We start from the raw sequence: 26,073 nt of genomic DNA, 5'->3' as shown, positions 1-26,073 counted from the left end.
CAGATGGTTGCATTCAGTTAAGTTGGACTAGACTGTAATACAAACCGTTCAGTTTGTCAACAATAAAACTGAAATGAGAGAAAGACTGAGTGTGAGACTTTGTTATTAGATAAAATTAATATTGATAGTTTACCTTTATGTACAGAATCTGAATATCGCAAAATATTTTTAAAAAATTGCAATAATATCGTATCGTGCGTTAAGTATTGTGATAATATCGTATCGTGGGATGTATGGTGATTCCCACCTCTAGTAATTTACTCAGAATTTATGACTAAACTGCTTTGTACAACAGATCTTTTTAGTTTCTCCGACCTCTAGTTAGTGTCTAACTTAATGAAACTGGCCTCTGGTTTTCTTGCCTTTAATATTTTTAATACTTTGCTCATTCTGGTTAAAAATACCTTCATAAGCTTTTTAAACTACAGGGGGAAAAAACTATTGGTTCAAAGTTCTCAATACTGTTTACTCCAGCTGAGCACTCAGGAAAAGTCACATCCTGAAGGACTTTTGCTGGACTGATTCATTGAGTTCGCAAGTTATAGAAAGTGGGGAAAAAATGTTCTTTGAATTAAGTCTTTCAAACTTTTTCTGTTGCCTGCTCTGTGCATATTTTTCTCTTGATTATTTGCTCTGAGGATGTGGTATCTGACCATCTGTGCTCCCAAAATGATGTTTTTACCTTTTAAATAACTTAAATTTGAAAAACGAGCTCCTCCGTGAATCGCAACCTTATCGTGGTGGAGGGGTTTGTGTGTCCCAGGGATCCCAGGGGCTATGTTGTCTGGGGTCTTTTGCCCCCTGGTAGGGTCTCCCATGGCAAATTGGTCCTGGGTGAGGGACCAGACAAAGAGCGATTCAGAAGACCCCTATGAAAAAAACACAGAGGGAACAGTTTACCCTGCCCGGGATAGGGTTACCGGGGCCCCGCCCTGGAGCCAGGCCCGGGGAGGGTGCCCGAGGGCGAGCGTCTGGTGGCCGGGCCTTAGTCCATGGGGCCCGGCCGGGCACAGCCCGAAGAGGAGACATGGGCCCATCCTCCCGCAGGCCCACCACCCGCAGGAGGCGCCATAGGGGTCGGGTGCATTGTGTGCCGGGTGGCGGCCAGGAGCGGAGGCCCTGGCGGACTGACCCCCGGCTGCCAAGACTGGCAATAGGGACATGGAATGTCACCTCTCTGGTGGGGAAGGAGCCTGAGTTAGTGCGTGAGGTTGAGAGGTACCGGCTAGATATAGTTGGGCTCACCTCTACGCACGGCTTGGGCTCTGGAACCAGTCTCCTGGAGAGGGGCTGGACTCTGTCTCAGTCTGGAGTTGCCCCTGGTGAGAGGCGGCGGGCTGGGGTGGGTATTCTAATATCCCCTCGGCTTGCTGCCGGTACGTTGGGGTTTTTCCCGGTGGACGAGAGGGTTTGTTCCCTGCGCCTTAGGGTCGGGGAACGGGTCCTGACTGTCATCTGCGCTTATGCGCCGAGTGGCAGTTCGGAGTACCCAGCCTTCTTAGAGTCCCTGGGGTGGGTGCTGGAAGGTGCTCCACCTGGAGACTCTGTTGTCCTGCTGGGAGACTTCAATGCTCACGTGGGTAACGACAGCGAGACCTGGAGGGGCGTGATTGGGATGAACGGCCTCCCTGATCTGAACCCGAGCGGTGCTTTGTTATTGGACTTCTGTGCTAATCACAGTTTGGCCATAACGAACACCTTGTTCGAACATAAGAGTGTCCATAAGTGCACGTGGCACCAGGACGCTCTAGGCCGTAGGTCGATGATCGATTTTGTAATCGTATCACCAGACCTGCGACCATATGTTCTGGACACTCGGGTAAAGAGAGGGGCTGAGCTGTCAACTGATCACCACCTGGTGGTGAGTTGGATCAGGTGGCGGGGGAGGACGCTGGACAGACCTGGTGCACCTAAACGCGTAGTGAGGGTGTGCTGGGAACGACTAGCAGAGGCCCCAGTCCGCGAGATCTTCAACGCACACCTCCGGCAGAGCTTCAACAGCATTCCGAGGGAGGCGGGGGACATTGAGTCCGAATGGACCATGTTCAGCGCCTCCATTGCCGAAGCTGCTGCATTGAGCTGCGGCCGCAAGGTGGTTGGTGCCTGCCGTGGTGGTAATCCCCGAACCAAATGGTGGACACCAGAGGTGAAGGGAGCCACCAGGCTGAAGAAGGAGTCCTATCGGGCTTGGTTAGCCTGTGGGACTCCGGAGGCAGCCGACAGGTATCGACAGGCCAAGCGGAATGCGGCTCGGGCAGTGGCTGAAGCAAAAACTCGGGTGTGGGAGGAGTTCGGAGAGGCCATGGAAAAAGACTTTCGGACTGCCTCGAAGAGGTTCTGGCAAACCGTCAGGCGTCTCAGGAGGGGAAAGCGGTGCTCTACCTGCACTGTGTATAGTGCTGGCGGAGCGCTGCTGACGTCGACTGAGAAAATTGTCAGGCGGTGGAAGGAATACTTCGAGGACCTCCTTAATCCCACTGACGCGTCTTCCAAGGAGGAAGCAGAGTCTGGGGATGAGGGGAATGACCCGCCAATTTCTGGGGGCGAGGTCACTGAGGCAGTTAAACAACTCCTTGGTGGCAGAGCCCCTGGTGTTGATGAGGTCCGCCCCGAGTTCCTGAAGGCTCTGGACGTTGTAGGGCTGTCCTGGCTGACACGCCTCTGCAATGTTGCGTGGAGATCAGGGGCAGTACCCGTGGATTGGCAGACCGGGGTGGTGGTCCCCATCTTTAAGAAGGGGGACCGGAGGGTGTGTTCCAACTACAGGGGGATCACACTCCTCAGCCTCCCCGGGAAAGTCTATGCCAGGGTGCTGGAAAGGAGAGTTCGTCCGCTAGTCGAACCTCTGATGCAGGAGGAACAATGCGGTTTTCGTCCTGGTCGCGGAACACTGGACCAGCTCTTCATCCTCTCGAGGATACTTGAGGGTGCATGGGAGTTTGCCCAACCAGTCTACATGTGTTTTGTGGACTTGGAGAAGGCATTCGACCGTGTCCCTCGGGGTGTCCTGTGGGAGGTGTTGCGGGAGTATGGGGTGTCTGGCCCATTGCTACGGGCCATTCGATCCCTATACAACCGTTGCAAGAGCTTGGTTCGCATTGCCGGCAATAAGTCGGACTCGTTCCCGGTGGGTGATGGGCTCCGCCAGGGCTGCCCTTTGTCACCGGTTCTGTTCATAATTTTTATGGACAGGATTTCTAGGCGCAGCCAAGTGGCGGAGGGCTTTCGCTTTGGTGGCCTCAGGATCTCATCTCTGATTTTTGCGGATGATGTGGTTCTGTTGGCTTCATCGGGTGAGGGCCTCCAGCTCGCACTGGAGCGGTTCGCAGCCGAGTGTGAAGCAGCGGGAATGAGGATCAGCACCTCCAAATCTGAGGCCATGGTTCTCAGCCGGAAAAGGGTGGAGTGCCCACTCCGGGTCGGGGATGAGGTCCTGCCCCAAGTGGAGGAGTTCAAGTATCTCGGGGTCTTGTTCGCGAGTGATGGGAGAAGGGAGCCGGAGATCGACAGACGGATTGGGGCTGCAGCTGCAGTAATGCAGACGCTGCACCGGTCCGTCGTGGTGAAGAGGGAGCTGAGTGTAAAAGCGAAGCTCTCAATTTACCGGTCGATCTACCTCCCTACCCTCACCTATGGCCACGAGCTGTGGGTAGTGACCGAAAGGACGAGATCGCGGATACAAGCGGCGGAAATGAGCTTCCTCCGAAGGGTGGCTGGCATCTCCCTTAGAGATAGGGTGAGAAGTTCGGCCATCCGGGAGGGGCTCAGAGTAGAGCCGCTGCTTCTCCACATCGAAAGGAGCCAGCTGAGGTGGTTTGGGCATCTGGTAAGGATGCCCCCTGGGCGCCTCCTGGGTGAGGTGTTCCAGGCATGTCCCACCGGGAGGAGGCCCCGGGGCAGACCCAGGACACGCTGGAGAGATTATATCTCTCGGCTGGCCTGGGAACGCCTTGGTGTTCCCCCGGATGAGCTGGAGGAGGTGGCTGGGGAGAGGGAGGTCTGGGCCTCTTTGCTTAGGCTGCTGCCCCCGCGACCCGGCCCCGGATAAAGCGGATGAAGATGGATGGATGGATGGATTGAAAAACGAGTTTAACCCGTCGATACATTTCTTGTGCTAGAATTAACGACGAGTCTTGTCTTTCTCAGACAATTAGCATGACTGTTAATGTGATTTACTGTGCACATGTCAGCTTTCCTACCACTGCAAAGAGAAGAGTCTTGTGGCAGTATATGGAAATGGATGAACCTTTGATTGATACGTTGATTGAATTTAATGAACACAAGTGGAGGCGTAACCACTTGACAAGTGAGCAGTCACGCTTTGGTAATGAGCAGCTAATTGAGGCTGACTCTATTTGTTATCTGCTCTGACTCAGTGTGTACCGATGTACTGACTGACCTAATGTGTTTAAAGTAAACTCTACTGAGCCTTGAGATGCGATCAGTGAAACGCCAAAGGCACAGGTGATTGGTGAGTAAGGTTTAACTCGCTGGTTTCACGGTATAAAGAGAAGAACAAAGAGAGTGACAGGATCCGACACAGAGCTGACCTCCTCCACAGGCTTGTTTAAGCCTCCTGCTGTGTGGCTATAATGACTCTGCAGTGTTTCATAGCCTCCACCATCTGTGGAGCAGCGACAGTGTCCCCCCGGAGAACGAGGCTTTTGCTTTGCACATTTCCGGTTCTTTTTCATCTCACACTGATCTCTTAAACAATGAAATGTAGAGGTGAGAAGTCTGTCCTTTTGTTTAACTGGGGCATCTGTGAACAGCTTGTGCAAGTAGATGTTATTGATGGCAGTCATTCACCTGCTGTCCTCAGGGAATAAGGATGTCATGTGGCAATCCTACCAGTAGTCAACACACATTTTTGGTCCTTTTGTTCTAAATGGTATTGGTGCTTAATTTAGTCTTATCAGAGCAGCATAAGTTTAAATTATATAAAACTGTGGTGCATATTGACACAGAAAAAGCTTTGTTCTGCTTTTTCACCCATAAAATAACTTAAAAATCACACCACAACACCTCTAAATGACTACTGGAATAGGTTTTCAAACCACTGGGTGCCACGAGGGAGGCTAAATCCATCCTTCATATACAATCTAATATATAAATGTGATTCAGTGATCTTCTCCTTCCAAAGCTTTAAACGTAATTGTCCAATCACACATGTCTCAGACTTCCACAGACTCATTCACAGGATAATGGCAGCAGTTCTGTGCTGAATCAGAGCAGCAAGAACAACAGATGAAAACTGAGACGCGCAGCTGCTGAGTTTTTGATCACTTTTCATCAGAAAACACAGCAGCTGTTAAATTGTTGTTTTTTAAGCTCTTGTATTTGATTTCAGCCCGAACTGGGAAACACATGCTTGAAATTCTCAAATTTTACACTTATGGATCACAAAAAGGCACTTTATTCAGTCACTACAGGGACCCTCGACGGCCCTTGATAGTCAGCATCTCTATTCCCCGACTGCAGCGCTCCAGATCTCGCTTACTGTGCATAAAGAAGCAGAAACACTCGCTTAGAATATTAACAAGAAGAGGCCTTTTTAGCTCGTGTTTACTGTTCATGTATCATCAAACTTCATGCAGCTTCTCCTGGGAGTTTTGGAGTCTAGTTCTCACAATATTGTGAAGTCTAATTTGTCTTATGGGAGTTCAATGCATCAGAACGAGAATAATATACCATCTTACATGTTTGGGAGTGTGTGAACAAAGTGGTTTACGGTGTTATCCATAGCTTGTAACATTCCTCTTCTTTGTCTTGTCCAAAGGCCTGGAGCAGGACTGAATCTCAGCCGCTGCATAGATCGCTTTGATGTGAGCCTCACTTGCGCAGCTTCACCTCTGAACTCCACTTCTCCATGTGCACTGAAAACCAACTTCTCTTTCCTTCCTTCCTCCCCACACCAGATTTAATCGATCGCATTTTTCGCTGTCAGTGCATTTTTACCCTGTTTTCAAAATGACCTACTTTGTGATCTTTCCCGCTGTGAGAACAGCTCTTCTCTTTTCGTAGCAGGGAGAATAGATAACAACGGGAAAAGGGAAAGCACGGTGAGGGTGAGGCAAAAAAAAAAAGACATGAAAGGAGATATGCCTGCTTGGATTTGCTGCATTTTCACAGCTTAGTGAACACTGCAAGCAAAGGCTGTCTTATAGCAAAATCTCATTCTTCACCAACCAGGGCAGTTGCTGCAAATGGTTTTCAGTGTTGCATTTGATCTTGTCTTTGAGGCTTTTCTTTGCTTCTACAACAGTTAATAGGACACTTTTTGCCAGCCCAGAGGTACAACGGGAAGGATGGAGACGTAGAGTAAAAATGTGCTGTAGATCCAGATGAAAGGAAATTATCTAACTGGTTCTGACTTGTTAGCGTTGACTTTTAGGAATCTAATATCTGCAATTGGAATATCTCCACCAGCATTCATTTTTCACTGAACTAAAGTGTCCTGCTGCAAACATTTCAGACCCATCAACACACTTAGCACGCCATCAGAATCGCTTCTTCCCTCTGCATTTCTCTATTATTAATACACCAAGCCTGCAGTTGCAGTTCTACCAAAACTTTTCTACATGGGCTCACTAATGCTAATTATAGAACTGAACTCAAAAGCCTCTCAGGCAGTTTTCACACTTTGAACCAGTCCAGACCTCAGTCACTTTAAACTGGGGCACTTTAAATCACTGTGTGTGGTTTGTTTTTGTTCCAGATGGACATCACTAACCTCTACCTGTAGTATGTATGCATTCCTTATACCTGGAACAAATGATTTTAAGTCTGATGCAGGTATTTGTAATGATCGTTTGTGCTGCCTCATGGCCCGTGCATCTTTCCATTTCCTCTGCAGCAGTGTGAATATAGCACACGGGGGCACGTGAGACATGCGATGCAGCCATGTGAGACACAAAAACGGTGCGACAGTGAGAGGAAGAGAGATGCTGTATCAGGTCTGCTGTTAAATATAAGCCTATTTAGCAAATAAGGAAGAGGAAATGTAAAGAAAATGAAAAGAAAAGTGGAACAGGATGCAAAAATGCAGATTCTGTGTTCTCTCTACTTTTTAATATGCCGTTTTTAAATGTGTAAGTCTCAGAGCAGAGATGAGAAGCTTAAATGTGACATGCAAATTTAAAAAAGTAAGCCTGTAATCTGGAGGAAGGCTATGTAGCATGATTGAGAAGGGTAGCACAATTATCAGCGGCTAGCTGTCCCTCAAAGTAACTTATACAGGACTAAACACCTTAAAGCTTTATTTTTTCAGTGTATTTATGTTTATTAACACCATCTCAACTTTTCACTGTTAAGCTGAAATAAAACGAATCTCCTTGTAAATGTACCTGCATCTCGTGGATATGAAACAAGAGTGATTTATTCACTCGATGATGACATGTAAGCCCCTTGATTAGTCTATGGCTAATGACCCGGTGAAACTAAATGTAATATGTAATGGGCTTTGCTGTTTTTATAGCTCTATAGAGTTGAAATGTGTTTTGAAAAATGAAAACAAACTAACATCAAAAACATAAAAACACAAAAGAACATGAAAGCAAAATATGTAAGTATAAAGAAGACATTATAAAAGGTTTTTAAAACTGAGTAATCGATTAAGCTGTTATAAAAGTTCCCAATCACACTTGTTTCATTTCTGTAACGTAGAACATTGTAACAGCAACCAATCTGAAGGGTAAATGGCTGACATCATTGTTTAGATGTAAACAAAAGACTATAAATCTTGTTTTGTTGGTGAAGGCAGGCATTCCTGTAAACTTTCTTTATGGGCACAAAAAATTCACAGTGCCTGCCTGTAGTGCAGTGCGATTACATTTCTTTATCTTTTGTTATCCTTGTGGTAACAATCATTGCTTACTTCCTTGTTTATTCTGATTCACAGCTGTAATATTTTTTGCTGATATGCAGCATCTCAAAAAGCTGAATTTGTAGAAAACAAAGTAGCCATACTGAGCAATTAGGTGAGTTTCACATATTATGCTACATACCTTTAACTAATTGCTGTGCCTCATTGATTTGTGGAAAACTAGTTGTGCGTTGCTTAGCATGAAGTGAATAAATAAATAAATAGATAATGAATGATATCTTTATTAAAACAGTTCTTGTTCAGCTGTACTGTAAACACATATATCAGTAGCTGCTGGAAAGCTACCCGCACATACAAAGGGTGTCAAAACTACAACACAACAAATGCCCAGCCTCACATAAATAATTGAACCATTTTGTATGGAAAAGCCACTCTGGTGTGCAGCACGTCCATCTTTTCAAGAGAGAATTGGCCTCGTTTGTTTGGTGTGTGTAGAAATCTTTTTTACCCAGAAAACACACAAAATCAATAAGGCATGCACACCATACAATTTTATTGTTATTACTGAGTGTATGTTAGTGAATCTCAAGCATTTAAAATTACTGTGTGTAGCAGGCACACTGCTACTTTCACTTTTCTTCACCCAAAGTGGTGAGGTTGTCTAAAGGGAGAAGATGAAACCAGTAAAGGCTGAAACTAAGAAATAAGAGTTATAATAATATGTATACTTTATTAATTCCCTGCATTTAACCCTTTCACTCAGTGAAGCAGTGGGCAGCCAACAATCCAGCGCCCGGGGAGCAGTGCTCAGGCGTACCTCAGGGTAGCCGTTCAGTGGATTCGAAACCCCGACCTTCCGATCATGGGGCGACCGCTTTACCTACAGTAGCAGTTTAGTACAGTAGCTATTAGAGAGTTTAAGTTATAACGAGCAAGAATGGAAGCTTTTGTCATGAATTTGACACGTTAAGCATTTAAAACTGTGGATGTCATCATTGTGCATTAAATGTTTGTCGTACCTTCATCGTCTGCGCTCATGCACGGCCGGTGGCATTTCTAAATTTGTTTGCACAAAGCCGGGAGGAAAATGACTGATTAAATATTTGTGTGTAGTTACTGTTAGTGAACGATGCCCTGTGCCTGTACTGTAAAGGGAATGCTTTTAAAGTGTGTAAAGTCATGGCTGTATAGTTGTAGCTTTAACGTGCACAAGAAATCCTGAAATCCATCAGTCAAGTTGGCCTGCGGTGCCTGAACTTCATGCTCACTGTCAGGAACAAACGTATGGCATTTGTGCATGCCTTCCCTTCGTGAGGTTCCTCTCTTGAGCTCTGTGATCTCCCAGCTGAAATATTGATGTAAGGACACTGTTCTTTTTTTTCTTTTTATATATAGAAGGTGGCCTCACTTTTTCAGGACTGTCTGTAAGGAGGAGATCTGTGCTGAGGCTTTGACAGATCTCCAGTGTAGACCCAACTTTTGTTCTCGTGTGTCAGCCTGAGGGAGTTTCGGTTTCTTTAAGTGTGCGTCTACCGTGCTTTTTTCTGTTTTTGTTCAGATCTATACCTTTCTCTATCCCTCAGCACACTTTCCCAGCTTGATTCTTTCTCTTTGCTCTTTATTTTTTGTTCTTTTAAAGACGCCTTGTTTCGTACCGCTGCAGAGATTCCTGCACCGCATTATTTTCTCCTTGATAACCTGTTAAATAAGATTAGGACCAGAGTATAGAGAGAGGTTGGATGCTGAGCTGCAGTTTATCCTTAAAGCGAATATAGCTAAATAGGATATGTCACTGGAAGCTCTTCAACCACATGTTAATATGATTGAGATTATTATCCAGATATTTCTTTTCTTCTCCGATTTTGCTATTCGAGTCATCGTAAAACTCCAAAACCATCGCTGCCTCTGATTAAGCTCCTGCAGTAGTTTGTGTTCTGTGCTCCAACTTTGATCCTGTCCTCAAAGTCTTACGTCTTTAGAGCAAGCCTAGCTTTGCAAAGTAGCCCTCCCCACTTCCCCACCTGCAGAGCTCATATATTTTTCAGCAGCAGCAAGCTTGGGGGACAGCCAGGTACACTATTAGAGGGATGACTCAGAAGTGGGACTGGATGGCTTAACAGACTGGAGGTAATCCTGCCTTCTCGACCTGAAAATAGTCTTTCCAACATCTCTTCCCCCCTTTTTCATTTTGCAACACTTTTCCTTTCAGATACCATTCTGCACAGGACTTTCTACATATTTTATATTTGTCTTTCCTTTTCATCACACTTAAACTTGTCCTCTACCCTCCACAGTTTTATTTTTACTCCCATTTCATCTAATCACTCATTTCAGTTCACCTTCTCTTTATTTTTCCCTTTCTCCTCCTGTTCTGCATCCTTCTTAGTGAAAGGGAATTACTTTAGGAAGCAAGTGAGGCTGGGCTCACATGGCATGAAGGGCAAAGATGCACAAAGGGAGCGAGGTTGGAGTAAAGGAAAGAATTGATTTTCCAGTCGGAGAGGCCATGCAATGAAGGACCAAGTCTACCCTCGGGGCTCTGGCTCGTTATGGGAAAGGCCAGCCAGTGACCTTAAGACTCAACTGATCACATTTTTCTATTCACAGATAAAGGCTTCTATTGGTTTTTATTGGAGTATTTATTCAGAGGAAAGGTTTGGAGCTGACAGATCAGAAAGGTGTCTGGGATCATTTTGGCTTTGTGAGAGTGTGTTACAGGGTATTATGTGTGTGTATACATGTGGGTACGTTGCTGTTTATGTGAGCCTAACCCTGTTTGCCCTTCACACGGAGCACAGCACAGCATCCCCTCTGGCAATTCAGCAGCGCGGTAGAGATGGGAGAGGTAGAGATGGACGGAGAGAGAGGCATGTCTAAACATACTCACACCAACAGTCCCATTGCCTGGCTGGCAGCCATGACAGATGGGGGAGTTCAGCTCACGGGGGTTGCCATGGAAACCAGCATCAGTGGTAGTCTGAGCTTTTCCACTCTAAGCGGAGATGGAGAGCTGCACACACACTCTGCAGAGGAGTGCAGCGTGGGCAGCAGAAGCCTTTCGCTTGTTGTTTATGACTTCTTCTGCTTGTTGTTGTTGTGCAACAAGTCGGCGTTATCGGTTTACATTTCAGGGACAGAGATGGGAGGCAGTAATTGCGGATAATGAATTTGTTTATGCCACGATCGGTAATTGTGCCACTGAAGAAAGTGTGACAAGACAAGCACTTGACTGAACAGAGAGATGCATATTTATTTAACACACTTTCAGCTTCCTGTCGCCAGCCCTCCTGTCTACATTTCCATCTTCCCCTCTACCAGAGAGCAATTATCACTCTCATCTTCTCGTTCCCCTCCTCACATTTGCATCACCTCGGATTTCTCTCTCGCTTTCTGCTAACAGCAACCACACGATTTATGCCGTTTTCTTCTCACTCTTTGATTCCCGTCATCGATCCTGTTTAAGAGCAAACGAGGCAGAGCACCCGCTCACCCAGAAAGGGTCTAACTAGATGTGACAGGCACTAAAAGCCAATCCACTGCTGTGCTCCAACCCAGCACCACCATATGGATCATTCCTTCAACAGCAGAGCTGCATGAATTCTTCTCTGTTATTCATCTTAATTTTCTCAGTCTGTGAGCTGAAACATGCTCGTACATACGTCTCCACTGTGTTGAAGGTTATTAAGATGCACAGCACCGTAATCATACACATTTCTCTCCCACATACACTCGTATACACCCACATAGCATAATCACGATTTATTTCCATAGCACGTTAGCATCTCATACATATATTCTTGCTTTAAAAACACATTCACACACACACAGATATTAAATTCTGTCATGGCGATCGCCAGGGCTTTATTCAGTTGCTCCCTGTAGCTTCATTTTCTATCGTTAAAGAGTTAGGAACTGAGAAATTTAGCTGCCTACTTATTTCTCCATTTAAAGGAATATTTCTACTCTGTTTTTTTGGGCGGGGGGACTTGCAATATTTGTTTGTCCAACAGCAAAATTATAATCACGAATATAAGTCTGCATCTGCCAGCCTCTTAGCTTAGCTTAGCTAGCTAAGAGCTTAGCTTAGCTGCTTAGCTTAGCTAGCTAAGAGCTTAGCTGCTTAGCTTAGCTAGCTAAGAGCTTAGCTTAGCTTAGCTAAGCTGTTAGCTAAGCTAAGAGGGGTGATCGTGGCTCAAGAGTTGGGAGTTCGCCTTGTAATCGGAAGGTTGCCGGTTCGAGCCCCGGCTTGGACAGTCTCGGTCGTTGTGTCCTTGGGCAAGATACTTCACCCGTTGCCTACTGTTGGTGGTCAGAGGGCCCGGTGGCACCAGTGTCCGGCAGCCTCGCCTCTGTCAGTGCGCCCCAGGGTGGCTGTGGCTACAATGTAGCTGCCATCACCAGTGTGTGAATGTGTGTGTGAATGGGTGGATGACTGGTTGTGTAAAGCGCTTTGGGGTCCTTAGGGACTAGAAAAGCGCTATACAAATACAGGCCATTTACCATTTAGCTTAGCAACACAGTCCTGTCAACTATTAAACTACTGACTATACTCAATATTTAGAAGCAAAGTGAATACATTTAGCTCAAATGAAATTGCAAGTTTTACACTTACATCTAGTTATATTCAGAAATGAATGAGTCATTGCAACATTTTGGCTGCTGTTAGCCTGCCAGCTGCCCAGTATTGCAAACATTTACACCTTGCCAACCGTTTGACCACACGTAATACTAAAGCCTTGTACACTGTGATGACTAGAAATCTTAAAGACTGCACTCTGTCAGCAATACATACAGCTTGTAACTAGTGACTGACACCATAAAATCATCAGGAAAGTGTTTACTTAGTTTTTTATGCACTTTTTTTAGCAAGAGAAGTTGCTTGCTGTTTTCCATTAGAAGGAAACCAGTTTTAATGCAATGTCCATAATAACTTTACTTTTCAGACCCAGAGGCTACACCTATATTTTATATACTACATCGTGTGATTGTTATTGGATGAGAATGAGTGCAGGCAGGCTGCAGCTATCATGTTAAGGTTGTATTTAATTGACATTTCCAGCAAATAGCTTCACATCACGGTCCGCCTACACACCAGTTTTTATTTTTGTTGTTAGAGTGAATAGCTGTCGTCTAAGGGTTCAGGTGACAAAAACAGACATGCTTTGATTGACAGTTACTTTACTCGCCTGGATCATCGAGCACGTTCCAGGACCAAACCAGCACGGTGCCAGTTTGTACTCGTCGAGTATTCATTTCAAATTGGTACACAAATACTGGCCATTTACTACCTTTAATGATCCATCTGAGCAGCATGTAAACAAAATACTATGTGTGCCCTTTTATATAAATATATTTCAGATGGTTTTCAGTGGCTGATTCCGAGTAGAAAAGGCTGTGCAAGTTTCTGCAAAAACGTAGTTAACTGCAGCCAATACTACTATCTGCTGCTGTCTAATAATGCTGGCATACTTTATACACCACTAGCAGTCACACTTCTAGGTTTAGACTGATTTGACACGAGATCACATGACACAGACATTAGAGTAGGTCTGTAACGTTTACAGCCACAGTAATTTAAAGCGTTTCTACTGTACCCGTGTATTTTCATGCTGTGGCTTTGAACAGGGTGCAGCTGCAGTGTTTCTGCTTTCTTGACCATACAGGTCATATCTTAAAAGATTCAGCTTACAAACATATCCAGTGTGAGGTGTGCTCGAATCTTTGCTGCAAAAAACACATTTTGGCCGATCTCCCCTTGGAGGTTTCCCTCCTTGTGCAGTTCTGGCTGTTTCCAGCACAGCTGTCACTCCATGGAGGTCCCCTCAACACTTGGATGTGCACTATGTAATTTCACCATGGATCAGTTTTCATGTTGAGAATTCTTTCCTCAGGGTTAAACACTTATTTGAGTCTTGGGTCATCACTAAACCTGCTCGTCACATTTGACTATCTGCAGCTTCATCCTCGTTCAGCAAATTTAATCCCAGTTTCTGTTTTGACACACTGAATGCACATCACGGAGGCACATGTGCAAGGCGACAGGATGAAGCAATCTAAAAAAAAAGCATAATCAGCTAGATTTAATCAGATAATGTTGTTGAATTTTACAGCTGAAGTCATTAAATTTAAAGATACATTTTGTACACTACTGCCTGCAGAAATGGAAAAGTTAGTGCATGCTTTTTTTTCTTTAGTAGACTGGATTTCTCCTCCTCAGTCCAAATTTAAAATCTCCACATGAACCGGCTGACGGGGTTTTTGTTGTCCCTTTCTGGCCTTGTAATAAGTCTGTGGTTGCTTGAGTGCACAGTGGGGGATTGTTAGATTTCTCTCTATAAGACTTTCTATGTAAAGTGACCCAGAGTGACAACTGTTAGTTGGTGTTACGTGAATAAAATTCCAAAGGATCTCTTTGATCTTCTGCCACAATCCTTTAAGCTGATTCCTGAGTTCAAAACTAAAAGGCAAGTTAGCCGCCGCTAATAATTCCCCAAAACTCTTTAATAATCTGACCTCAAGTTTAAGCAACTCGAGGTCTTTCAACTGTTTTTAATTTAATACACTTTATAATTTAATTTGATTTTGTATTTCACTTCATACATCTTAATTTAATCTGACTTTTATTTTAAGCTTTACACAGAATTATTATGTTGTAATTTTGTTTGTAGAGAATCGGAAGGTTGCCAGTTCGAGCCCCGGCTCGGATAGTCTCGGTCGTTGTGTCCTTGGGCAAGACACTTCACCCACCACCTACTGGTGTTGGCCAGAAGGGCCGATGGCAGCCTCGCTTCTGTCAGTGCGCCCCAGGGCAGCTGTGGGTACAACTGTAGCTTGCCTCCACCAGTGTGTGAATGGGTGGATGCCTGGATGTGTAAAGTGCTTTGGGGTCCCTAGGCGGGACTAGTAAAAGTGCTATACAAATACAGGCCATTTACCATTTACCGTGGATGTAAAAGCCCAACAATGGACATGAGTTCGAAATTAGCAATAGCTATAGACTGTATGTGCAGCACATCAGTTTCATGCTCCATATGAGGACTATGTTAGATTGCATTGTCCCTTTTTAAATAAATATGAATTTAAAAATTGTATTTTTATGGTATATTTGGATCACTTCCCTCTGATATTTTTTTCCATCTCACTTAAAAGCAGTTTTTCTGTCTTATATGCTCTGTCATTGTTGTGCACAACAGTACCTGGTCCCATAAAAGTGTGTCTGTGTGTACATATGAGAGTCTGACAGTGTGCATGACTGAGGAGGATTTTGTTTTTATGAAAGGAGAGTTTATTCTGAGCAAGATTTGTGGCTCCAAGATTTATTATCACTGTGCGAGTGTGACTGTGCATATACAGTAAGAGCGTTTACTGTGTGTGTGTGTGTGTGTTGGAATGACTGTGGTGTATTTCCAAGATTATGATGCTGCGTTTTTGGAGTAAACATGATTAATGGCTTGTACCTGTGCTCTCCCTCGTACACACATTCTGGTTACTTATTTTTTATCTCTGTGCATTAAACAGTGAAACCAGTGAGGCTGCAAATATTTTCTGATTGTAACGACCAGACTAATAATCCGAGGTTATGTTTGCAGATATTTTCATTAAGAACGTCTAATCAGTGTTCAGTAATTTGTCTGAACTCTAACAGTTATTTCTGTCTTTGTATTCTCCTTCCACAGTGAGAAGAGGAAGCTGCAGGTGAACATTGCGAGTCCCATCCAGTGCAGCATGAATGGCAGAAAGTGCACGGTCATCGTTGAGGCCAAGATCAACCAGTCGCAGCCGGACTTCACCAAGAGCCGGTCTGGGTACATCCTGGCTGTTCCTGGCAACTAAAGTGGGCCGAGACAGAAAAAGCAGCTGATTTTGAAGCCGTCTTGAATAATAATGATGATGATTCACTTGTTGTGTTGTTTTGCAGAGCTGCTAATAATGTGACAGAGCAGCTCGGTCCTCAGTTTGGAAAGCAATGCCAAATTTGAATTTTTAGTTGAATTCTAGGCGTTTTGTTTTTTTAAATATGCACTATATGATTATGCACCAAAGAGGTGTTCGTTCTTTTTTTAGAATCAAAAATTGAAATGATTTGCTTTGTGCAATATTTTTTTTTTATTGTGCATTGATTATTTTGAGTGGAGGTGAGAGGAGATTATGCAGCAACTGTTCTCAGAACCACTGATGTTGCATAAGAGACAAAAAAAAATAAAATCCAAAGGCTTTGCAGCAATTCATAATCCCTGCAGCTCCGTGTGTAGGAGCCACATCAAAAGTGAAACCATAAAGAGAAAATTCGCGTATGACTTTGATTCATCTAAATTGCTTTAAACAGTAGAAACCTGTTTTTGTTTTCTAAATAACTTTAATTATAATTACTTTAGTTGCAGACTTGCCTGCGTAAGCGGTGAGTGGAAGGTTGTCCACTTATAGTTTGTTTTAATAGTTACAATCACATAAAAGGACAGTGAGCGAGAATCAAACAGCACATTTTTTCTTTTAGTTTTAGTCACAGGGTGTTGAGCTGGATGTGTTGAGCACATCCTGAACTTTGCAGCCAGCACCATGGAAAAAATCTACTAATTTTAATCTTGTAATCTTATAGTTTCTGTGCGATGTCTGCAGTTTTATAATAAACACGCTAACGCTGCTTATGTGAGGTTAGAACGTGCTGTTTGTGAACAGCAGTGCAAATATGTGTACATGCAGAACTTACACTGCGTTTGGTGTAAACAGGGATTCTGTAACTCGTTAACAAAAGTCAAATAAGTGGATGATGACATAAGCGTTACTTTGTTCCCTACAAGTGTTTTCAGTCCATATTTTCTCCAAACGTGAGACTTCGTGTTCTTACTGGCCAGTACTGTATAATCCCATGTGAACTCCAGCTCCTAAATGCACTCTCATTTGCTGTCTTTGTGTCCAGTGAATAGCCTGATGACTTGTAGTGGCCCTTAGTCCTTTGGAATAGGCTTCCACTTGACAAATATCCCCTTCATCAAAGGAGAGTGAGTGTGTGTGTGAGTGCGATTGAGGGAGTCTGTGTGTGTTGATTAGCTCTTTTCGCTCTTCACTTCTTGGCTCAGAGAGGCTGGCTGGTAGCCACCAAGAAGGAGCGAGGACAGAAGGGTGTGACGTCTTTAGTCAGACTGCTGTCCCCATGACTTTTCGTATATTTTGTGGTCTATTCAGAGACTTCATTTGCATCTTATCTCACTAAAAAAAATTAATCACACTTCTCAAAGTGTGAAAAGCCAAATTTTACTAATCTAATCATCAGCGCGTGAAAGTGGCTCTAATGTTCTTACAAGCTGTTGGGTGAGTGTCCATTGTTAGCACATTCCAATATGCTGTTGTTGTGTTTTTTTTAGAATAATTACAACAAACTGTGGCAGCATAAAAATTGCAATATGTGTCTTTATGTGCATTGGATGGTGATATTCAAATTTCGGTGGTTTTCAGCAGTGCACATACAAACAAAACCAGGAAGCTTCCTGCAGAGTAGATCTTGAATTGTAAACACAGATGGCTGTGAAACTACAGTCGATGGAAGCCTGATGCTCATCTTCAGACGGCAACAACGCTCTTTGCTTTTCTTGTGTAAATACAGTTTTGCTACCATGCAACAAATATGAGGATTGTGAGCTTAAAAGTAAAAACTCTTGACTCTGGCAGTTTTAAAATCATTCACACATAATAGTTGGTTTTTCAGGGTCTTTGGATAAAAGTGCATAATTTTGATCAGCAGATGGCATTTCTACTTAACAAAAAATGCTTGACAACATTTTTATAGCTAGAAAGCTGCATTCAAGAACTTCACAGACGCAGGCATTGAGCTAAATGCAGCACTTAACATACTAATAAAATTAAAATGAAAATGGGTTCTTTCTGATTTGTCATTTGTTACCAAAAACATCTGCTAATGAAAGTCAGGTTGGTTCTAAAATAGGGAAGGAACAGTTATGCTGTCGGATGCTTTTGTTGAGTCCAAAGATTATCGGAAACTTTTAGTACTATATAATTATTCTGCCCACAGTCACAGGGCTGCATTGTCTCTGTGCAAAGACACAGGAAAGAATCTGGGTTAAGGAACAACAGCCCAAGGTTAGCAATGTAGTTCCCTCTGTGTCTGCCCTAGTTGAAGAGGCAGGCTTCGTCACAACTGAGAGGAAAACTTGTTAGCAGTCGTTTTAGCCACAGTAGCTGAGTTCTCTGACTGTGTCTGAGTGTTGTATGAACAAGTCATTTATCTAAATTAGCTTGTGAGTGCCTCTCTCCCCCATTTTTACCTCAGAGCTTTTCTGCTGGATGACCTTGTCCTGTTGCTTGATAAGACACAGAGTTGTTTGGGGAAATTGGTGCATTCGTGGTGTGGATTAAGGAAGTGACATTGGCAGCGCTAATAGGTGGTTTTCAGAGGAGCTCAGCAAAGTGTGTGTGTGTGTTAGCTATAACACTGCAGCTCTCCATATCCTCCAACATGCAGTAATCTCCCACAGGGCTTGTCCTCTCCTCTCCTCCTCTCTGCGCGGCTATTCACCGCTCATCATTAGGATGGACTCGGTGTCACTTCTCACTTCAGCGCTTCTCTCGTTGCTTTCTTAAGTTAAAGGGGGTTGGTGAACAAAGCCCTGCCCGGGCTCCTCTCCTGTACTTGCTCTGCTTCTTTTCTCCTCTCTCCCTGCCCCCATTCCTCCCTCCTTCTCTGTTTTTGCTTCCTCGGTCAAATCACTTGGCTGCCTGCCCAGCTAGGCTGGCTGTACCATCCTGCAAGGCGATGAAGATCCTTCAGGTTTATACAATTCTTCAGTCATCCTGGAGTCGAGAGGTGTGGCAATAAAGAGGGAGAGTACACCTGCAACAAGACAAGGCAGGAAATATAAACGATCAGAAACAAAGCTTCTTTAAATACAGAGACAAAGATCTTAATATATATGAAGGAAAGGAGAAGATCTCTTTGTCTTGGAGCCGGTGAAAAGCTTTGTCACATCTTTATAGGAACACTCACCTTACCTGTGCTCTCTGACAGGCGTCTTTACCAGCTTTGATTTTACACATTTCCAGATAGTTATTAAATCTGATGTGAATTATAGTCTCTGAATTAAGAGCAGTGGCCAAATCAAACCTTCAGCACCTTCATCTTCACAGCCAGCCTGTCAATATTGGGCGATTTCATTGATTCAAGTTGGAAACCTATCCAGAATAGCTCTGCCTCGTCTTTACTGTCTGTAAATACTGACACCTACTTACTCACCTTGACTTTGACAGACTTTCATGCCCTCAGCTCCAGATGGAAGCATTATAGAACCTAAAAAGCATATATATAAAACATAACTAACCCTCCAATAGCTTACATTTCATTCACCTGTTTTTTGGGTTTTTTTATACGTTGAGGTTATTTAAACATACGTGTTTTGAAACTAATGGAAAATTAGTGCTGCAGGTCTGCAGTGGATCAAGGGTGTTTTAGGCTCCACAGCTCTGCACCGGGAACATGACTGAAAACTATATCTGATGTCATGTAGTGTAGATTTCATTTTCACAATAATCTTCAGTACTTTCATAAAACACCTGGGCTTTGTAGATTTAGCAAAGGTTACTGAAGCACACATACAGTCGTTGTGGATGTAACCACTGCATCAGAAATGCATTGGTGCACAGTTAGTGTAATAAATGTTATACAGCACAAAATAGTCTGTGCATTCGTTTTAATGGAGGGACATGTCGCCCGGTAATACAGTGATCTGGATGGCACATGTACACAGTGTGTGGTTGGCTGTGGGGTTTTCATGGGATTTATTAATATGGAAAAATCACAAAATTTATTCTTTAATGATTTTTATTACATTTTTTGATGTGCGAGTCTAATCAAAGATAATTCCTTTTCCTTTATGCTGATTAGTAGCTTTACCATAAGAGTAAAAATCAAAGGCAAGATCAAATATGAATGTTAACGTTTATGGACTTGTGCCATTCTTCACTTTATTGTGGCGTGCAGTGAGATGTAGTCTCTAGTTTCTGTTATCAAGCCCATCCATGTTAGCCAAAGTGAAACAAATTCCCTTTTCTTTAATGTAATTTATTCTGTCGTCTGTAGCTTTAAGCTAAATCTGTATGTATGCAGCATTCGTTCAGCAAGTGCCTAATTTTATATTAAGTTTGTATTTTGCATATTTGTGTAAGATGTCATTAGTACCATAAATATACTGTAATATATTTATGGTACGTCTAAAGGGAAATGCTGTAATATTCTGTATGAATGCTAGTTATATTTCTTAATGAAAGCAATTTCAATAATTGATTTATTAATAAATTTATTTGCTTCACTAAGTGATTCCCATTGTGCTTTTGTTGCATGTGTGTGCCGTCATGTGCTACAGGCATGCTCAGATAAGAGGTCATTAATCTGTAAATGATGTTAAAGCTAATGTTTTGTTTCCCAGTCATAGTCTCTAACACATGATGCGGTAATAGCTGGGCAGCGCGCAGTGTTAATCCACCCACTAACAGCTGTTTCTCCGGTTGACGTCGAGACGGCTAAAACCTCTGCAGTTGGCATGACAACACCACTTCCCACCGCCAATGTGTCACAAGCCATCATCAGCTATCTCAGCAGGGGTTTATAATCCACTGGCTGATGGATGACTATCTGCTGCAAAGAGTGGGATGAGTCTACTTTTCTTCAAGGCCAGTGACTAACTGAGGCCGGACTGACTGATCTGTTGGGTAAATGAATGAGCAGAGCTCAAACTAACCCAGAAACGTCTGTCTCGGTTTGGGAGGTTTCCAGTACATGTGGAGTAATGCACGGATTTACATTTCTGAGGTCTGTTCTGCAAAGATAGACTCTGACTATCACTCAGAGGTGTTAAACATACAGCCATACATTAAAAACATAGACTGTATACTAAAAAAAGACCAAGCCACAATAATGTTACCAGTTGGTTTTTGACTTGAACTTTGAAGCCTTGGTGTTGACATTTTGGTCAGTGCCAGGTTTGCTTATTGGAGCCAGACGGTGGAATTAGGAGTTACTTATAGCGAGAAGCATCTATAAACTGTACAGGTGCAAAGCTCAGGTGTAAACACCTTCAAGATGCCTACCAAGCAACAAACTAATAAAATACCAGAATTTTAATTTCTAGAATATGGAATTATTGGATGTCTTGCCAGCAAAGTAAGTTATATTATTTGTAAAATGGCTCTATAAACAGTGACACAGTGGTTAGCATTGGTGTCTCGCAGCAAGAAGGTCCTGGGTTCAAATCTACTGGCTACCTCTTCTCCCTGATTACTCTAGCTTTTACCCACAGTCCAAAAACAGGCTCATTAGGCTAATCAATGATTTGTGTTGCCACCCATAAGACTGGCAACAGCTGCGCTAGGCTCCAGAGCACCCATGACCCCGAACTGGATAAGTGGAAGAAGATGGATGGCAGCCTAGCAGACAGCTGTCTGTGTCGGCACACCTGTTCAAAATGGGCACACGCCTAATTCCAGCTATTAAAAATTTCAGGCGGAAGCTTTCCATAAAGGGCAACCCCATTTTTAGTACCAGGCTTCAAACATGCTTTTTAATGCTGCCAAGAGAGCGATTATCAACCACGTGGAGCCACCAGTTACAAAAGAAATGTATATATTTTCTGACCAGTTGCAAGTTGTTAAGAACTTAATAAGTAAAGGTTTCAAATTGTTAATTGCGCTGAGGTGTTTTTGTTCTTGACAATGACAATTATTGCTGATTATTTTGGGGAAACTTTTAAAAAACACAAAACATAGCTGACTGAGCTTTTCTTTAACAACCTGAGAAAATATTTCTGCTTGTGATTGTTGAATAAAAGATTTGCAGTAATGTAAAGCATAAATCACTGAGGCTCAGGATGATCTCAGTGGACTGATGACAGCCTCACTCCACTACATTTCTATTTCTAGGCAAGGCAAGTTTATTTGTATAGTACAATTCAACAACAAGGTGATTCAAAGTGCTTTACAGAGACATTAGAAACAAAAACAAATAAAAAGCATGATTTAAAATTGATTAAAACAAGCAAACAAACTAACTAATTAACAAACAAACAAACAAACAAAACAGTATATAAAATCAAATCAGATAAAATCAGAACAGTAGATAAAATCAGTAGTTAAAATGTAAATTTTGAAATTTAAGCTTAAAAGTGTGGATTTGGTGCTTTATTCAAATGCAGCTGAGAACAGGTGAGTCTTCAACCTGGATTTAAATAAACTGAGTGTTTCAGCTGATCTGAGGCTTTCTGGGAGTTTGTTCCAGATATAAGGAGCTTAAAAGCTGAATGCAGCTTCTCCGTGTCTGGTTCTGACTCTGGGAACTGATAAAAAACCGGATCCAGATGACCTGAGGGATCTGGAAGGTTCATACTGGGTCAGGAGGTCACTGATGTATTTTGGTCCTAAACCATTCAGAGCTTTAAAGTCTACTACAGTCTCTAAAAAAGCTTGTAGTTGCTGACTATTTCCATCAGCACACAACAGAATATGATACTATTTATCTTTTAACACCACTGGTGAGCTAAGGAAACATGGCTCTTAATTAAGTAGCCTTAATTTGACCGGTCTTGCCCCTAAGCCATCACCGGTAATGTGCAGACCATCTGGTTACACATATTAACACCTACAATCAGAGAGGCTACTCTAATCTGGGAAATCAAATCAGGTCTTTCAAAACCCCACACATCTAGAAAAAAAAGATGTGTGGATGACAAAGTTGCACTCTGTATATTTACAGCTGTCACCAACAGTTTTATAGCACGTATGTCTCTGTCCCGCATGTGGGGGTTTCAAGGTCATTGCTCAAGAACATTAGTTGTGGATGTGGAGGCTAGGATCAGTTTTGCCAACACAGTAAAAGAGAGCCGAACAGAGCATGAACTGCCAGTTCAGATATAAACGCAGGTGTGGAAATTAAAAGTTATATTTTCCTGTGGCTCAGTAACACTGAACCTAGTGCAGAGGGCAATTCCACTTCCTATTAATATTGTTCTGACAATGGCTGCAATTCACCTAGAGGGCACTCATGAGATAGTCCTCCATGAACTGAACTGAAATACAATATACAGCTTAAACAAACCATCTCCTGTTATGACTTTAAATTTATACAGTAGGCTCCTACTATTGTTTTCTAAGTCTTACAAAAAAGCAGATTTCCTCCCTTTATGGCACGTGTTTTCATAGGTAATGTTAGGAGTGTTGTTATGAGCCAGTGGTGTCTAAATAGTGCTGGCATAAAAGTCCACTTTGTCCCATTGGACACAAACTGGCTGCAAATCGAGAAGGTTTACAGCAGAAAATGTTCATGAAATGGTTCAGAATGGGCACGACTGAATAAAGCTGAACTAAATTATGATTGATCTATGATCCGAGACAAAAAGGGAAGACAGTGAAGACAATTTTGCTGTAACACACTAGCATTGAGCTCATTCATATTGACTGATCACTTTCAGGATCATTGATAGTACAAGACTCCATTAGCAGTGATAGCACAGAGTCTAACTATATGTTAGAAGAGTAGTCAAACCACAACAGAAGCACATGTGCCTATAAGAAGCAGCTGGTTGTGGTGGGTAAAAGTACGGTGGCCCTGAGAGGCCAAACGGACTGCAACTTCAGAAAAAAGTGACTGCCAAAGTTATAACAGTTAAGCAGACGGTGTATGTGTTTTACAGAAATTGTGCTGCGATTGTAAGACATATGTTCACTAAGCCTTTAGGTGTACCCAATAAAATGGCTCAGCACAGTTATCCTTAATTAAGTGGCCAGCTATCTTAAATTTCACAACAATAAGGCATCATGGCAAGATCTAATAAATGACTGGGGGTTTTATTTTGAAAAAACAAACAAACAGAATCCTAAGAATTTAATGAATCCTGTTTCCCCAGAGCCTTTATTCTGAAAATCAGACATGGCTGTGCTCAACAGAATAGCTTCTTGTGTAAAAATGAGGGTTTTAAAGTATATTGGTCTTCTGTTAAGAAACTGAGGATGATGGAGCTTAGATAAATGACTCAATAATAGACAGTGTTGGGAAGGTTACTTTTAAAATGTATTCCATTACAGAATACAGAATACATGCCCCAAAATGTATTCTGTAACGTATTCCGTTACGTTACTCAATGAGAGTAACGTATTCTGAATACTTTGGATTACTTAATATATTATCATGCTGTTTACAACTACATGAATGTACTATTGCTGTGATTTATTACTGTTACTGAAGGTCCGCGGCTCCGAACCGTAGTAAAGGGACCTCTGACTCTGGTTCCGTGTTGGGCTCATAGCCGAAAAATAGCTTTACTTTGTTGTCTGGGTCAACTTTGCTAGCGAGAGACAGAGAGAGGCGTTGAAAGGCTGCTCCAACGGAACTTATTGTTTTTGGAGGAAAACACGAACACGGTGTACAGTCGAGTCTTAATAGCTTACTTACAACTGGGCTCGTCAGGCACTCTTCTTGGCTGCAGTGGTTATTATTATATTTACATGCTTCCAGCTCCCGTTTCTGCTCGATGACAGCTCGTACTTTTCTTTTTTCTCCCTCCCTCGCTCACAGACACATAACGTGTATGGCAGTCCATTCTCCCTGCAGCACGGACTACACTGCCTATGATGCTACATTCTTTAGAGCTATACCTGTAGCATTCTGCCTATTAGCTTAGCACAACAACAACAAAAAGGCCTCTCTCACCCAGGAAACACGCAGAGAGAGAGCGTCGCCCTGTAACCATGGCAACCGCAACGCTGCCGCCTGGAACAACAGAACGTAGCTGTCAAACAAAACCCAAACAGTCCTGACCCGCCACAATATGAAACAGGGAAGTACCGCAGTGTAATCCATTTATTTCAACAAAGTAACTGTATTCTAAATACCACCTTTTTAAACGGTAACTGTAACGGAATACAGTTACTCATATTTTGTATTTTAAATACGTAACGGCGGTAGATGTATTCCGTTACTCCCCAACACTGATAATAGAGCCATGTTTGGTGTTTCCATACTTTACATCCACACTCACAAACAGTCGGTGACTGTGACAGAAGGATAAAAAAATTTAAGATGGGTTGAAGTTGTCTGCAGGACAAACATTTGATTGAGAAAGAGACAAGTCTTTGCTTCCACCAATCAGAAGAACGGACAGTTAAAGAAACAGAGAAAGGAGATTTAAATTAAACAATGTAAGGATTATATTCAAGTCAGTCAGCTTGTCAGTGTGTGCACCTGTGTAAGCGCCCCAGCAGTTAGTAATTCTTGTCATGTTGTTGTGTGTGCACAGAGACATCTGGGTGATATTTCACTCCAAAGAAAGTTAAAATTCATGAACCACAAGTCTCATTAAAATGATTTAAAAAAGAAAAAAGAAAAGAAACATAAACCCGAAAAAAGTTACTCTAAAGATCAGCAGTTGGGTGAATTTACCAGAAGAGGTTATTTCAGCTTTATTGCACCCTGTCACTCAAATGCCTCCACATTAAAACGTCTAGATCTGTTGGTTTTGAAGAATTGTTGCTCTAGAGTGAGAATTGTGGGCTCGCCATCATGTTGAAGAAAAACTTCTCTGCTCCTCCAGCTCTGACAGTTCATAAGCCCAATCTAGCCTTCTCATTCACCCGAATGCCCCCAATCTAGGAATCATCGATCCATCCATCTGTTTTCTTCCACTCATTTAATTCAGCTCTTATACCAGTTGAGGCAACCCCGGACAAATCACAGGATCTAGAAAGTAAACTGTATCTAATTGCTTGACAATTTGAAAATTGATAAAGATAAAAATACAAATAAAGATAGCCCTGCAACATTTCTGGGCTGCAGCTGCATCCTGCTCAACTGACTTCATACGTTTGAAATCTTGGAAGCATCACTTATTGATGTGGAAGTCCTGAGTATTTACCATAATTCTCCTCAAGGCTGGGAGACTTATTGATAACAGCTCTGGGCACTTACTTGGTAGTTATTTTGATGCATTGTTTAAATTAATTTTCAAATAAATGAACCATCTTTGCTGTTGCAGAATTCTTCCATAGACTGCAAGCCAGGCACGTACCGTACTGTGTCACCACCCATGAGCTAGCTGTCAAGCTACAGCGAAGCTATCGTTTTAGACCAGATTAGATTTTGGGTGTTTACTGGGCTGCTTCCACGGATAAATCCACACAAATCTAATAAAGCTCTTTCTCTAAGAAAAAAGGTGCTAATATCAGATTTCACACACATTAATCCACCGCCGGAGGCA

At 42.8% G+C, this 26,073-nt stretch overlaps 1 protein-coding gene across 1 annotated transcript in view; it reads left to right on the top strand.

Annotated features, from left to right (window-relative positions):
* myo1d (myosin 1D) overlaps positions 1 to 20,095 on the top strand; it is a 135,884-nt gene extending 115,789 nt beyond the window's left edge. Inside the window, exon 22 of the mRNA XM_087844874.1 lies at positions 15,502 to 20,095. Coding sequence (XP_087701000.1) covers positions 15,502 to 15,658 — 157 coding nt within the window. The 3' untranslated portion in view covers positions 15,659 to 20,095. The remainder of the gene's footprint in view (positions 1 to 15,501) is intronic.
* Positions 20,096 to 26,073: the final 5,978 nt, after the last annotated feature.

Source organism: Neolamprologus brichardi, chromosome 8 (genome assembly GCF_056152115.1).
Source record: "Neolamprologus brichardi isolate AB-2024 chromosome 8, ASM5615211v1, whole genome shotgun sequence".
NCBI lineage: Eukaryota > Metazoa > Chordata > Actinopteri > Cichliformes > Cichlidae > Neolamprologus > Neolamprologus brichardi.
This window is presented reverse-complemented; position numbering and strand designations above follow the sequence as displayed.